The sequence below is a fragment of the Thamnophis elegans genome, chromosome 6 (assembly GCF_009769535.1).
Source record: "Thamnophis elegans isolate rThaEle1 chromosome 6, rThaEle1.pri, whole genome shotgun sequence".
NCBI classification, from domain to species: domain Eukaryota; kingdom Metazoa; phylum Chordata; class Lepidosauria; order Squamata; family Colubridae; genus Thamnophis; species Thamnophis elegans.
The window spans coordinates 47818620-47832965 of record NC_045546.1 but is presented as its reverse complement, the minus strand read 5'-3'; the positions used below and the strand labels follow the sequence as shown (position 1 = coordinate 47832965).

The 14346-nt window shown below is 33.5% G+C and overlaps 1 protein-coding gene across 1 annotated transcript in view; it reads right to left on the bottom strand.

The window, feature by feature from the left end:
• NCAM2 (neural cell adhesion molecule 2) overlaps nucleotides 1-14346 on the bottom strand; it is a 145945-nt gene that overhangs the window by 55290 nt on the left and 76309 nt on the right. The window contains exons 11-12 of the mRNA XM_032219806.1: nucleotides 8185-8372; nucleotides 7666-7762 (exon numbers count right to left, since the gene is read on the bottom strand). Coding sequence (XP_032075697.1) covers nucleotides 7666-7762; nucleotides 8185-8372 — 285 coding nt within the window. The remainder of the gene's footprint in view (nucleotides 1-7665; nucleotides 7763-8184; nucleotides 8373-14346) is intronic.

Genomic DNA, 14346 nt, shown 5'->3' with positions numbered 1-14346 from the left:
TCCTTTGGATAGAAATTTAATGAAAAACTGTATGCTAAGATTTACATATTTAGGTTCAACTTTATGTTACCCATAAATAAATAAATAAAATGCATACAATTACTTTTTATTAATGCAAACTCTTCTAAACTTAAGGATATTTTTTTTACATTTTATTTAACTTTTCCTAGATAAATGTTGCACAAATGCATTCATTTTGGTCCTTTAAAATAAATTATATTTAAGGAAGTCAAGTAAATAAGGTTTAAATCATAGAATTGTACACTATAAAAGATTTACAGGAAAAAAATACAATTAAATGCTAAACTGTATTTAATTTGATATTTTTAGTATACTTTGAAAATCAAAGTATACTAAGCTCATTTTTATTGTTATAGAATGTTTTAGGATTTTTGGAAATTTTGGAAGATGAAACTGACATGAGAAAACAATGGCAATCTTCCAAAACATCTCTGAACTCAAAAGAGGTTTTAAACTTGAATTAATATGCCAAAGAACTCCATTGGACAGATGGTAATTTATTGAAAGAGATCAAAGAAAGAGGGTGGAATATACAGAAATAATGTACAATAGATGTCAACCTCCAAGAAACCTTAGAAGATATTCACTATTTACAAGAATCTCTAGTATTAGAAGATTAGAAGTTAAGTTAGCTCTTAAGTGATTACTAATTCTGAAGTATTATCAGTGAATCTCTACAGTAGGAGGAGGTCAAGTATACTACCAATACCAAATAAAAGAGTGTGCAAATTATTATTATTAAAATAATGATTCTTATTTTTATTTTATTGAACTGTTATTAAAACAATAGTGTCTTCAAATAATACAACTATTAAAAATAAAGGACTATTCTCAATCAGAGTGAGGACTCATTTAAACCATGTCAGCAAGATAACCAATAAATCTCTTGAAGACTCTGAAAGAACCACTCACTGCTTCATTGTTCGACTGTTGACAACTTATAGTCTTCCTCACATCTAACATGTCATTTCAACCCATTGGTTCTTGTCTTGATCCATAATGCAGTAAAATATATGTCCATTCTATTGTCTGTATGACAATTATTTGGTATTTGAAGAAGCAATCATATATTACCTATGCCATATTTACTTAGATATTGTGGCATTTCCTCGTAGACATCACCATTTTAATAATCCTTTTCTTAACTTGCTCCAATTTACATAGCTATGCTAACTATATAATGGCAGAGTAATCAAAATAAATCTCTCTATGGCAAAGTACAGTAGACCAATTACTTGCCATGATCTTGCCACGATCTATAATACGCTAAGGCATTTCAAGTTAGCATTTGTCTTTTAGCAGTTACAACACATTGCAGGTTCATCTTAAATTTGTGGCCCACAGGGACATATAGTTCCCTTTTACATGTACTAATATCAAGCACATTATCTCATATTCTATGTCTTTGCCATATATCAGGGGGGTCAAACTCGTGGCCTGCAGGCCAGATGCATCATTTCCTGGCCCTGTCTCTGCCCAGTTTAGCAAAGGGGAAAAAGGAACTGATACATCATATGACACTGCCAAGATGACATCCCTGGAATATATTTTTACTATTTTGATAGAGATATACCATGTAACTTTTATTTTTCTCTTAAATTCAACTTCATTTATTTAAAATATTAGTCACCCATCCAAATTTATGTCACATGCAAGCTTTATAAGGGTTCCCTCAATTGCCTATTCAAGTCATTGATTAAACAAAAAAGAGGAACTGTTGCATAGAGCTTATGGCAGAGACCTACAGATTTAGAACTTTTCTCTGAGATGAAGTGGAACCTTAACTAGCATGCTTTGAGTGAGATCATTTAACAAATCCATCTTATGGTGTTATCATCTAGATCTGCTTTACTATTTTATGAAGAAAAATATTGTGTTGTACTTTTCAGGAACTTTGATGAGGTCCAGGTATATACCACATCTATAATATTCTTCCAGTCTGTTTTTTCCTAATGTGTCAAAGAAGGAAATAGGTTTAGCCTGGCATTATCAGTTTATGACAAATGTGTGAGGCCTTCTTTTAGCCACAGTATGTCAATACACAGTGGGACGCGGTGGCTCAGTGGCTAAAACATTGAACTAGTTGATCAAAAAGATTGGCAGTTCAGTGGTTCAAATGCCTAGTGCTGCGTAATGGAGTGAGCTCCTGTTACTTGTCCCAGCTCCTGCCAACCTAACAGTTCGAAAGCATGCAAAAATGCAAGTAGGAAAATAGAAAATAGAAACCACCTTTGGTGGACAACAGTGTTCTGTGCGCCTTCGGCATTTAATCATGCTGGCCACATGACCATGAAGATGTTTTCGGACAGCGCTAGCTCTTTGGGTTTGAAACAGAGATAAGCACTGCCCTCTAGAGTTGGGAATGACTAGCACATTTACCTTTCTTTACCTTTACCTATGCCTATACAAGTTCTCACAAACATTTTTTTCACTGCGAGTTTGATGACGTTAGGCAATATAGATGTTAGGCTGAAAAATCTGTAACTTACTGGCTCTTCCCCCATTTCCTTTTTTTGAAGATGGGAAGATATTTGTTCTCTTCCTGTTTTTGAAATCTCACGAATCCTTCATGAATTTCCAAAGATGGTTCTGTGATCATTTCTATTACTTCCTGGGGCCCTGAATTCCTTTAAATTAGTCCAATTATTTAACCCTGTGAATATCATGTCCTTGCATCCTAAAATGTAATATACATGGCCTTTGAGTCTTGAATTATTTAAATTTATTATTTCTTAACTACCTTATCTTTGTCTATAAGAAAATTAAGAAAATTCTTCCTTCCCATCACCTATCATCAATTTATCACTTTTCCCCTGCAATAGATCTATACTCTCTTTATTTTCCTTTCCTTTCTAACTTACCCAACAGAACCCTTTATTTTTTGCTGTTTATCTGTCACAAGCTTCACCTTATACTAAACTTTAGCCTTTCCGACAGAGTTTATACAATTTCTGAAATCTGTTTTGAATTCTTCTTTGGTTATGTTCCTCTTCTGTTTCTTGTTCATATCCCTTTCCTCTTCAGTAGTTTAATGAGTTCTGCATATACCATGCTATCTTTTTTATTCCTTTGGGTTTTAGTCTTCCCATGTGATGTAACTGTAATTTAACTATTCTGTTTTATAGGATTTCTCATCCTTCCTGGACATTTTTCTTCATTAGGATTTAAACTATTAAACTGAATCAACTTTTCTGGGATTTCATTAAAAAATCCCTCTGAAGTGTAGCATAAAGCCCTGAAACTTCTTAGTTTCTGATACTACAGAATGAGGGGAACATGAAAACAGTGTTCCCAAACATTGCATTAGTTTTCCCATCAAGCACCCCCGGGCAACAGTATTGTCAACAGGAAATCCTTTCAATCCAAAAGCATCTTCAGTTAGCTTTGTTGGTATTTTTGACATGAATAACAGACAGGCCACAGATTAATAGATTATATGATCACTTTGTTCATGCTTGAACCAGGTTGATTGAATCAGGTTGGTGAGTTTTAGGTCCCTGGTAGCAGATCACCTGTTCTTTCTTTTATCTTCTCAAAAATAAATTTGTCAGTAAGAAGAAGAATAAGAACTTGTTGGATCTCTGACTCTTAACAGATGTCAAAATAATAAATGTTCTCCAGTGTAACTATTATATACCTCTTTGAAAACTGGCAACCTGCAGCAGAGAGGCTTTATTCATATTTCTGGACTGTCCAGATTCTCTGTGATGAACTCTTACAATAAATTCACTTTTATTTCTCTGAACCCTTTTACAACTTTAAGCAGATTTTCAGCCCATCGATTCTGAAATTTCTGAGCAAATATGTTGATGGGTAGGTGAATGTGTTTGTAATTTAGATATTCTGAGCATGTTTGTTGGGTCAAATCCTTTTCAGTAAACTAGTACTGTGCTCTGGTATTCCAGTAATGTGCTAATTATCATCCCATAAGGTTTCAATGATGCTTCCACATCAAATTTGTCTTTCTGAATTAGGATAATTCATTATTATTTTGTTTATTTTCCATATTCTGTGCATTTTCGTAAAAACATTTGATATTCTGAATATCATCTTGGTCCTCTTGTTGTAGTATCCTGTAACACCATCTTCTTCTTGTTTGGCTATATCCATCATCAGATGTTGGTGATCATGTTGTCAATCATATTTTTTATCAACAGCTGCACAAAAAGTGCTGTTGAGTTTTACCCAAACCAGTCCCTTAGATTTTGAAGCCATGATGTTCTTCTTCTGCCTGGATCTCATTTGCCTTCAATCTTTCCTAGGAGGATTAAGTGAAGTATGCTGTATTTTTCTGGGTGTCACATCACATGTAAAAAATATTCTAACTTTTGCTTTTTTATGGTTTTGATGATTTTCCTTGGCTGTAATGATGTAACACCATCATGACCTCCTATTTCTTCCTTTGAATTCTGTGTTCTTGTATAATGTCTTTGGTTGCATATTTATCTCTTTTGTTCCAGATTAATTTCTTCCTGATGAGAAATTAAGGAAAGGTGTCTGCTTTTTTTTTGTAAGACATAACCATCTTTTTTCAGGAATTATTTCTGAAACTAAGACCACTGTTGTAGAATTCAATCTCTTGTTGATCACATTATCTGAATAGCCAGTTGATGATTCATTTTCTTCTGCCATCTCATACCCGGGACTGTTCACATCTTATTCATTTTTTGCCCTATGTCTCATAGTTTCCTTATACTTTTTCACTGTTTTCATGGTATTCAACCTCACATGGATCATATATATATATATATATATATATATATATATATATATATATATATATGTGTGTGTGTGTGTGTGTGTGTGTGTGTGTGTGTGTGTGTGTGTGTGTGTATGTGTATGTGTATGTATACGTATACGTATACGTATACATATATACATATATACATATATACATATATACATATATACATATATACATATATACATATATACATATATACATATATACATATATACATATATACATATATACATATATACATATATACATATATACATATATACATATATACATATACATATATACATATATACATATATACATATATACATATATACATATATACATATATATATATATATATACATACATACATACATACATACATACATACATATATATATATATATATGGTTGTTTGTGGCTTTGGTTGGTCTTGGAAACCTCCTGTCACATCCTGTAGATGGGCACCTGGAAGACAATACACTTTCTACAATGTCATATCAGTGTATTCACAAGCATTTTGATTTCCCTCAAGAAGGAATCACCCACCACCACAACATGCTCTTTTTTCTCAAGGTTTATCATTAGTTTCTTCAGTCCCTGGGGCTATTCATTCAATTCCATTCATATTTCAGATATGACCACGTTGAAGCACTTTCACTTTGAAATAAGAACTAATAGGAATTATTATAGGGTCAGGTTTTCAATATCTACATTAAATTATGTGAAGACATCATCAGGAACTGAGGAGCTGAATACTGTCTGCATGAGGCTGACACCTAGATCTTTCTTCATGACAGGTGTGGTTCCCTAAAATACCTGTGTGATTTCATAATAGAAGAATAATAAATTGAAATTATATTTTAAAAGGTTGGATTGAAATGGTGGACATTAAGGGGTATACTGTCATGGATTTTATCTTTACTAACAATTAAAAGTTTGAGGATAATAAAATAAATAAGAATGCATAGTTGAAGTTCTTGATTTCAAAACATTTACTTAAAAAACTCAAAGACATGGATATTTGAAAGACTGATTTTAATAAACTATAGAAATAGTGAGGAATATGCCCTTGAAATTTATTCTTAAAAGAAAGATATCGTGGTTGGTTTGGCCTTCTTGTAAGGAAAGTTAAGTATAATGCATTCTGCAACAATATAAATGAGGAAAAAGACATCGAAAAATACAATTTGAGTGGATATACAGAATAGATTCATGAAGGAGTTGAGATTAAAGACAATGCTTATTGGAATGGAAGGATAATCTAATTACCAAGATTGTTGACAAATCTTCAGCTCAGAAATGTAGGAATTAGGTCAGGAAGGCAAAGGTGGGAAAATGAGCTAAGAAGAGCAAGAGAAGCAAAGTCCAGCAAGATTTTCTTCAAATATACTAGCAGCAAGAAGAAAACAAATGAGGTAGTGAGATCATTGCTTACTTGAAATGGAAACATCTTAACAGAGCACCAAGAGAAAGCAGAAGAATTCAATTCCTTTTTTGCTTTTCTCTTTACAGCCAGAAGAAGCAGTGATTTGATAGATCAGATTGTGAACAAATGGAACAGAGGAAGGTGCAAGTCAGTAAAAATGTGATAAGAAAAATTCTAGATAATTTGATTGTGTTCAAAACATTAGGTCCTGGGGAAATATATATTGAAATACTGAAATGGCTGAATACCAATTCAGCCTGTCAATTATTTTTAAAGAACCATGGAAAATTGGGAGATGCCAGGAAATTGGAAAACAGGACATGTGATTCCCTTCTTCAAGAAAGGGGAAACAATCTTAATACAACAGGAAGTTTAATATAAATATTTGGAAAGTTTTTATGAAGCTTCTGGACAGTCACATCTTGAGGATGATTTAACTGATTTCCCTGTAGGTGACTAAGAGTTGTAGTAATGATGTTCCACTATTCTCTAAATCTCTGGTGGGTTTCATTATAGGTATCATAATGCCAGAGAGATGGTAGATCTACTTTTTCTGAATGGGATTATAGTACTTACTTGGGAGGTGGTTATAAACTCAAATATTTCTTTGATTATCAAGATTGAGTCAATAGCCAAGAGTACCTTTTATTAATTTTAGTTGATGTAGTAACTATATTCCTTTCTAGAATAAATTAAGTTTAAATCTTGTACACAGGTTGGTAGCCTCTAAGAATGTCTATGGCAAACTAGTCCACATGAACCTGCCTTTTTGTGGGGTTCATGAACTTCAGCTGGGGAAAAAAAGTAGGTCTTGGGTAAACTTGCAAAAAACTCTTTTTATACAAACTGCCATGCTTACTAAGATAATATAAGTGATTCAACTATAGTTGGTGTAGGTTTGTCTGATGGTGACATGGAATCAAACTTCCTCTGTAAAAACCTAGGTTTTTTTAAAAAAAATGTTTAAAGTTTTAAAGTTAATTTATTCCCCAAGGAGCTGAAAGGCTTAAATTTTATTACCTTTTTAAAAATTCTATAACTACATAGTTCTGAATTATTAGGCTTTTTAAAATATTTCATTAATTTCTTTTTAATTGTTTTATGAATGGATTTAAATTTGTTTTTGCCATAAACGCAAAACAGATTACAATGTTCTGAAGCATACAAAGGTATATAAACATATAAAAGTTGATTTTATAGATTGTGGATTATATTTTCTTTATTTGAAGGACACAGAAAACAGAGTGCAGAGACAAGAAAGGAGGGGAGAGAAGTGAGTACTTATCAGTAAGTACACACTAAGTACTGTAGCTATGATCTCTCAAAATGGAAGGTTGCACTTAGTTTGATATTTAGCCTTGTTGAGAAGCTTTTAAAATCATGTTTTACATTCCTTTTATTTCAGTAAACTAAAATAGATGTTATTTCTTTAAGAATATATTTTTTTTATCATCCAAGACATTTATTTTTATATAAATAAATTACTTACCAGCCAAGGCTAGGATATATTCCTGATATCTTTTCCCTATTCTATTTGTGGCTGTACAGTTGTAATGTCCAAAGTCAATGTCTGATGTGGGAGCAATCTTTATAGAAAGGAGAGAGAGGGAGAAAGAAAAAGAGGGGAAACAGAGAGGAGAGAGAAGAGAGGAGAGAAGAGGGAGGAGAGAGGAGAGAGAGAGAGGAAGAGAGAGAAGCATGCATCAGTTTTTATGTAAAATTGACAGACCTTAATAACTGTACATATAATCTCTAAGTATAATATTTTTCATGTGATCAGCAACATTGAAAATAATAGGGGGTTCATTACTAACAATTGTAATCCTTACTAGAAATTTTTGAATTGAATAGAGATGGGGGACCATAGATGTGATATAAAGGTATGTGAAATAAATGATAATTGGTAAAATATAAGTCTGAATGTTTAGTAAATAATATTAATATATTTACGATGATGGGGGAAATTATCTTGAACAAAGAAAGTACAAAGTTATCACTGGAAGCTTACCTCTAATATCAATTTGTTTTCACTACTATGAGTCTTTAAATGAATTGTATTTTCTACAGGTAAAACCAATTTTCCTCTTCTCCACTGCAGAGATGCTGCTGGATTGGACAGAACATCACAACTTATGTTGATGGGATTTCCTTCCCAAGAATAATAAATTGTTTGATTTGACACAAAGATTGGTGCATCTGCAACACACATTTATAAAAGCATATTATTGCTTTGCCTTAATTTAACATTACATTGATTGGTTTAATAAAGACATGTCTATTATTTAGATTGATCAAAATACTGTTTTAGAATGTTATGCACATCCTAATAATACATGAAATATAATCAAAAGTTTCGATTACAATTTGTTCTTTGGAATTATTACTTTTATAATATAATAAAATGAATTATTTTCAGATGGACAAAATCCTATCTATAATAGTGTAAACTATTCAGATTAGCAATATTTTAACTGTGAATTAAATGAATAGCAATTAAAGCACAATTATGCATTTTCCACAATTAAAAATGTTCTGGGAGCAATTATTAATGCTCACACACACCAAAACCATGACAAGGCAGGCTGATTTTTTTTTCCAGGAATACTTTTTCTACACCATATTTGTCTGTTATTTTGTTAAACTTTCAGAGGGCATGTAAGTATTTTGTTTATCTTCACTGTGGTCAATGACTGCTATTTTTACAGCATTTCAGTTACTGATTCTTTATAGTTTAGTTATTTATATACTTAGAAATGTTGTGAATAATGGAACTGTCAGTGATGCAAAAATAAAATAAATGAAATAAAAAGTAAAATAAAATAATCAGAAGAATAAAGACAAAAGCAACCCAGAAGGAACATACACAAAGATGGAATACATATTGTGATTAATTTTCACTATCTAGTATGAGTTGAATTCATCCTAGAACCAAACATTTTCAGTGCTTCTACAGGAAACATATTTGAAAATATGGAGCCAACTATGATGATGACAATATGCTTATAGTCAAGTTCAAAAATTATCAAAAATGATAATGCTAAATTTGTTTTTGTTTTTGCTTAAAGGCTGTTTATAGGTTGGAAAAGCTAAATAGAAACATTTTGAAATAATTATAACACAGGATAATATAGGGATTTTGACATTTAAATTAGGTGGAAACAATGTCTATGAACAGGCTCCCCCTATACCTGTTATGTCCAATCCTCATAACTTGTTAGAGGGAAAGTGAAGTAAATAATACAACAAAAAAGCATTAATAATAATTCCACTATTTTCTTTATAGACTTTTTCTCCCTCCAACCTTCTAAAATTTGAAAAGAAAATGAAATAAAAGTACAAAATTATGTATTAATACTTGAAGTTAATCCTGATGTAAGATATCTAAATATGCTTGAATCCAATAAATAAAATAAAATAAGGGTTTAAGTCATTGAATCAAATGTACTATACTGAATCACCAACTTTAGCAACAAATTGAATTATTATAATTTTGGCACATAAGACACTATTATGACAGTTAAATTGCAGTGTTGTCATGGCTTCTGATATGACAAGTAGTTCAAAGTGAGTACAAAATAAGCAAGGTCAAAATAGAAATAGACGGTTCATAATTATAGTTACAACAATAATATACCATACTATTTATTTCTAGGGTACATATTAGAAAATAGGTGGGGGGAGGGAGGCAGTAATAGTATCCTCACTCTTAATCAGGAGATGAAAACCATATTTTGAACTAGTTATATTCTTAAGATAACCTATTCTCAATTCAGAGCACGAATTACTGAAATTAAGCCATTCCATCCAGGAAAATTAATAACTAATAACTATGAATATGATCACTTAGGTAGCTAAAAACCCAATCATGCTGAATATATATTCTTTCCATTTTGTTTGAATTATCTTTAGATTATTGCACTGTTTCATTTCAGTTCATTACTGGTCCCAGTCATCAAGTTGACAAGATTCTTATTTCAGCTTAATAAAATATGAAGGAGTCTAACCCTGTGTGGTCTACTGATTAAAGTACTAGGGTAGAAAGAGGGAGACTGTGACTTCACGTCCCATCTCGGCCATCAAAGTCAGCAGGGTTACTTGGGGCAGTCATTCTGTCTCAGTCCAACCCACTTTACAAGATTGTTGTGGGGAAAATAGGAGGAAGATGTGTTGAATGGGTTCACTGCATTGAGTTGTTTGTAAATATAATAAATAAATTATATTTGAGATTCAAATAAATAAATAATTAAGACTTGAAATGCTAGTCTACAGATACCAAACTTAGTATCTTTTACTGAGCAGAATCATGCACCTGTCTCCAACACTATTTTCTGGATTTGGTATCTTTCAAGGGAACAAAATCATAGAGAACAATCTGTTTATAAATATAAAATAGTGTAAGAAAAAGATAAACAGTAATATAAGAAGAAAAGTACCTTCTAAGCAAGATGAACTGACATTGAAAATGATGCTCTCAAACCCAAAATCTCTATTCAATGATACATATTCAAATTTGCCAATATGCTTTTTAAATGCAAAACTCCAAAATGGGTACAAAGTGCTTGGAATTATCTGACCAACATGGACTAGAAAGGAGCAACAGTTATCTTTTTTTATTTATTTTGATATTATGTTTCTGTCAATACAACAATGCTTACATTTCCTTTTTTTTCAGCTAGATCATGTTTCAATTATAATCTGTAAGGCATTTGGATAGTTTTTCAGTATATTGTTGCCATAAGGTTTCTCTCATCACTTAATTTTTTTTTTTTTAATGTTTAAATGTTTTATTCATTTTCATTTTCAATTTTGTACATTCACTTATATACTGAATATTTGCAATAATAATAATATGATAATAAGAAAAGAAAAACCCCAACCTAAACACAACTCATCATAAACCCAACCAATCACTTTCATACACCCCTTCTTCTCCCCCTCCAACTTTCCTTTCTCCCTCCAACGATCACCCCTCTTACTTCCCTTTCCCCTCCTATCTTTTCTCGCCTTCCTCACCCTCCTTCCCCTCTCATCCTCCTTACATTCCCCTCTTCCTCCCTCCTTACTTCTCCCTCTTCCTTTCCTCTACTTCTCACTATGGTGCATTTCTCTCTTCCTTAATCTATTCAGTTACTAAAAATTTCGCTAAAAAGAAAAAAAGAAAAAAAAAGAAAAAGAAAAAAAGAGAAAAATAAAAAGAAAAGATAAGGATCAACAGTATACAAGTGTATTCTTCTTATTCTATGTATTGAAACTATATCTCCACCCACCCACCCACCCCCAATGAACCCCCCTCCCTAATCCCCTCCGACTTCCCAGGTCCCACACCCGGCACAGTTCAATACCATTCACCTTCTAAAATATCTTATTAAAAATAATAATAAAAATAAAATAAAAAAGAACACTCCGAAAAAGAAAAAAAACGAAAAAGTAAATAAAAATTTTTTTAAAAAAATCTTTTGCATTATGCTCAGCCTCCCATCATTCTTAAAATTTAAACAATATAAATCATTCCATTTATATTTTGTCCTCGTCCCTTACTTCTTTGATATTTACCCCCATCTTCCTGTAAACTCTCCAGGTAGCCTTTCTTAACCTTATATTCAAATATTAGTTTATACAAAAATCAATTTATCTTCAAATACAGAGCAATCTAATCATACTTTCGCTACTCATCTTCCTACCCTTCGTTTCTCCTCTCCATTCCTCCCAAGCCCAAATTCCATAAAATTAGGATCTCGCTCTTCACTTTAAAATCCTGAGCTTTTTATGTTATACTTCAAGTATATAAATCCGTAAAATGTGTGCCCAAAATCCATACCACTTCATTCAATCCCAAGATCCCTTCATCGATATCCCGCTCCACCTTCCCTTCTGCCCCACTCCTCCCGACTCCATTCATCCCAAACCGCAATTCAAATAAATCTTAGTCCCCGCTTTCCTCACAGAAAACAATTCATGCGCAGTTTGGATTGAGATTCAAATAAGTCTTATAAAAGTCCCGTATAATATCTGTCCAACATAAGCAATGCTTCTTTCCATGCCTCATCAGTACACAACTTTACCATTTCATACCAAACAGAAATCCTAAAATTTTAATCAGTCCAAGAGCTTAGAAAGTATTTTAAAGACATCGCTGGATCTATATTCTTTACTCTTCTGCCCTTCCGGAAAGAAAAGGCAACCCTCTGCCTTATAACCACGTGTCCCGCTGCTTTATAAATATGACTAAATCCTCAGTTTCCGCTCCTCTGCCTCTCCAGTAGGGGGAGAACAACTCCCTCCTTCTTGTAACCAAGTGAATTGCTGCTTGTCTCTCCTTCACCTTGTCCTTCCGCATTTCCGAGTGAGTCAAGAAGCCCCGCCTTCAGAGTTTTATAATAAAAGTCCCGGGCTTCCGAGACAGAATTAATACGAAATCTTTGATTTCCGAGTGTAACTGTGATTCCAGCTGGAGCTTCCCATTTATACTGTATTTGACGATTTCTAAGTTCTTGGGTTAAAAAAGTATAGCCTCTCCTTGCTTGCAGCATTTGGAGCGGGATCTCTTTAAAGACAAACAAATCATGGCCATCGATTCGGAGCCTGTTATTGTAAAACTTTTGGATGATCGCATTTCTGGATTCTCTTGTGAAGAAGTATATAATTATGTCTCTTGGAAGCTGTCGTTGTTCTGCTACACACGAATTCTGGCGATAGATTTTTCGAATATTCCAATCAAAATTGAATCCTGGACCTCCCACCGCATGGCTGAAAGCTTCTACAAACGTCTGTTTCAAGTTCTCTCCTTTCTTTTCGGGCAGTCCTCTGACTCTTATTGCAGACGCCTTTCTGTTATAATTTATCATTATAAGTTGTGTTTGAGTATCTCTAATCTCTTGTTGTAATGCTTGGATGTTGGAAGTCAAATTAGAATTAGCCTTCTCCAAAGTTTCCAGTTTGGTCTCCATTTCTTCGATATAATCTGTCAAAGTAGACGTAACTTCGAACATATCCACCTTTATTTGGGCAATTTTAGTCTGTATTTTATCGCATAAATCCAGCACAAATGCTTTGATTTCTTGTTTAAAGTCATTGAGTATTTTTAAAAAAAGCTCCTGTGTCAAGGAATCTCCAGTAGGGGGTGTAGGAGGCAAAGGCAGCGATTTACTAACAAGTTCTTTAAGCACATGCGGGGGGGATTTTTTTGCCTGCTTAGACCTGGGAGGCATTATAGATAAAAGCTGAGAATAAACGGATAAGCAGTGTCTTCACTTGGTCAGTTCTCAATAAATTATTTGTAGACTTTGCTTGTTAATGAGTAGCAATCTCCGGGGAGATAAAGCCGGTTAATTACGTCATCAATCACCAACACAGTAAAAACGCCATTTTGAAACCCGGTTGAACAAAGAAGTTTCAAAGGAAAAACAAGGCTGGTGTTTAGATAGTTATATATAAAAAAAAACATCACAGGAGTAAGACCCGCTCGTGTTAGCCTTAAGTTGTTTTAAGCAATTTATCATTGTCCTGAGGGGGGGGATCGTCTGTCTAGGGCTGCAAAAAGGCAGCTGCGAGGAACTGGCTGGAGATAAGAGCTCAGTTACGCTGGATCTCTTCTCCGTTCGCAGCCCAAAAAAAGAAGGGGGGCTGTGAACTACGAATAAATCCTAGCACCTGAGCTTCTGCCTGCCCCTTTCTGCCAGAAAGGGGTGATATCTATTGATCTTAATTAGATATACAGACCAGAACCCTGAGAGGGGCTCCGTTGAGCACCTTCGGCGACAGGCTCCTCCCCCCCGGAAGTCCCCTCTCATCACTTAAATTTTGACAACCACTTAATTTTGAAATTATTTGGGTGATTTCTCCCACTTATTATACCGTATCAAAACTTGGGATGCTGTCTTCTCCTACTCACCACCATCTGTCTCCTTTATAATGTCAGTTATAAATTATATGTCAGTTTAACCATGTCCATTAAAATATGTTGAAGAGCAGTGGATATATCACAAAACCTTGGTGTGCAACCTAGCACATCTCTCAAGTTTGATGCAGAACCACTGATGTCATACTTGTTGAGTATAACTCTTCAATTGGCTGCACATCTACCCTAATGAAATACTAGTAGAACCATTGACATTTTTTCTATTACATTTCACTGAAGTTGTCACCAAGTATTTGTTCATTCTCATTGTTA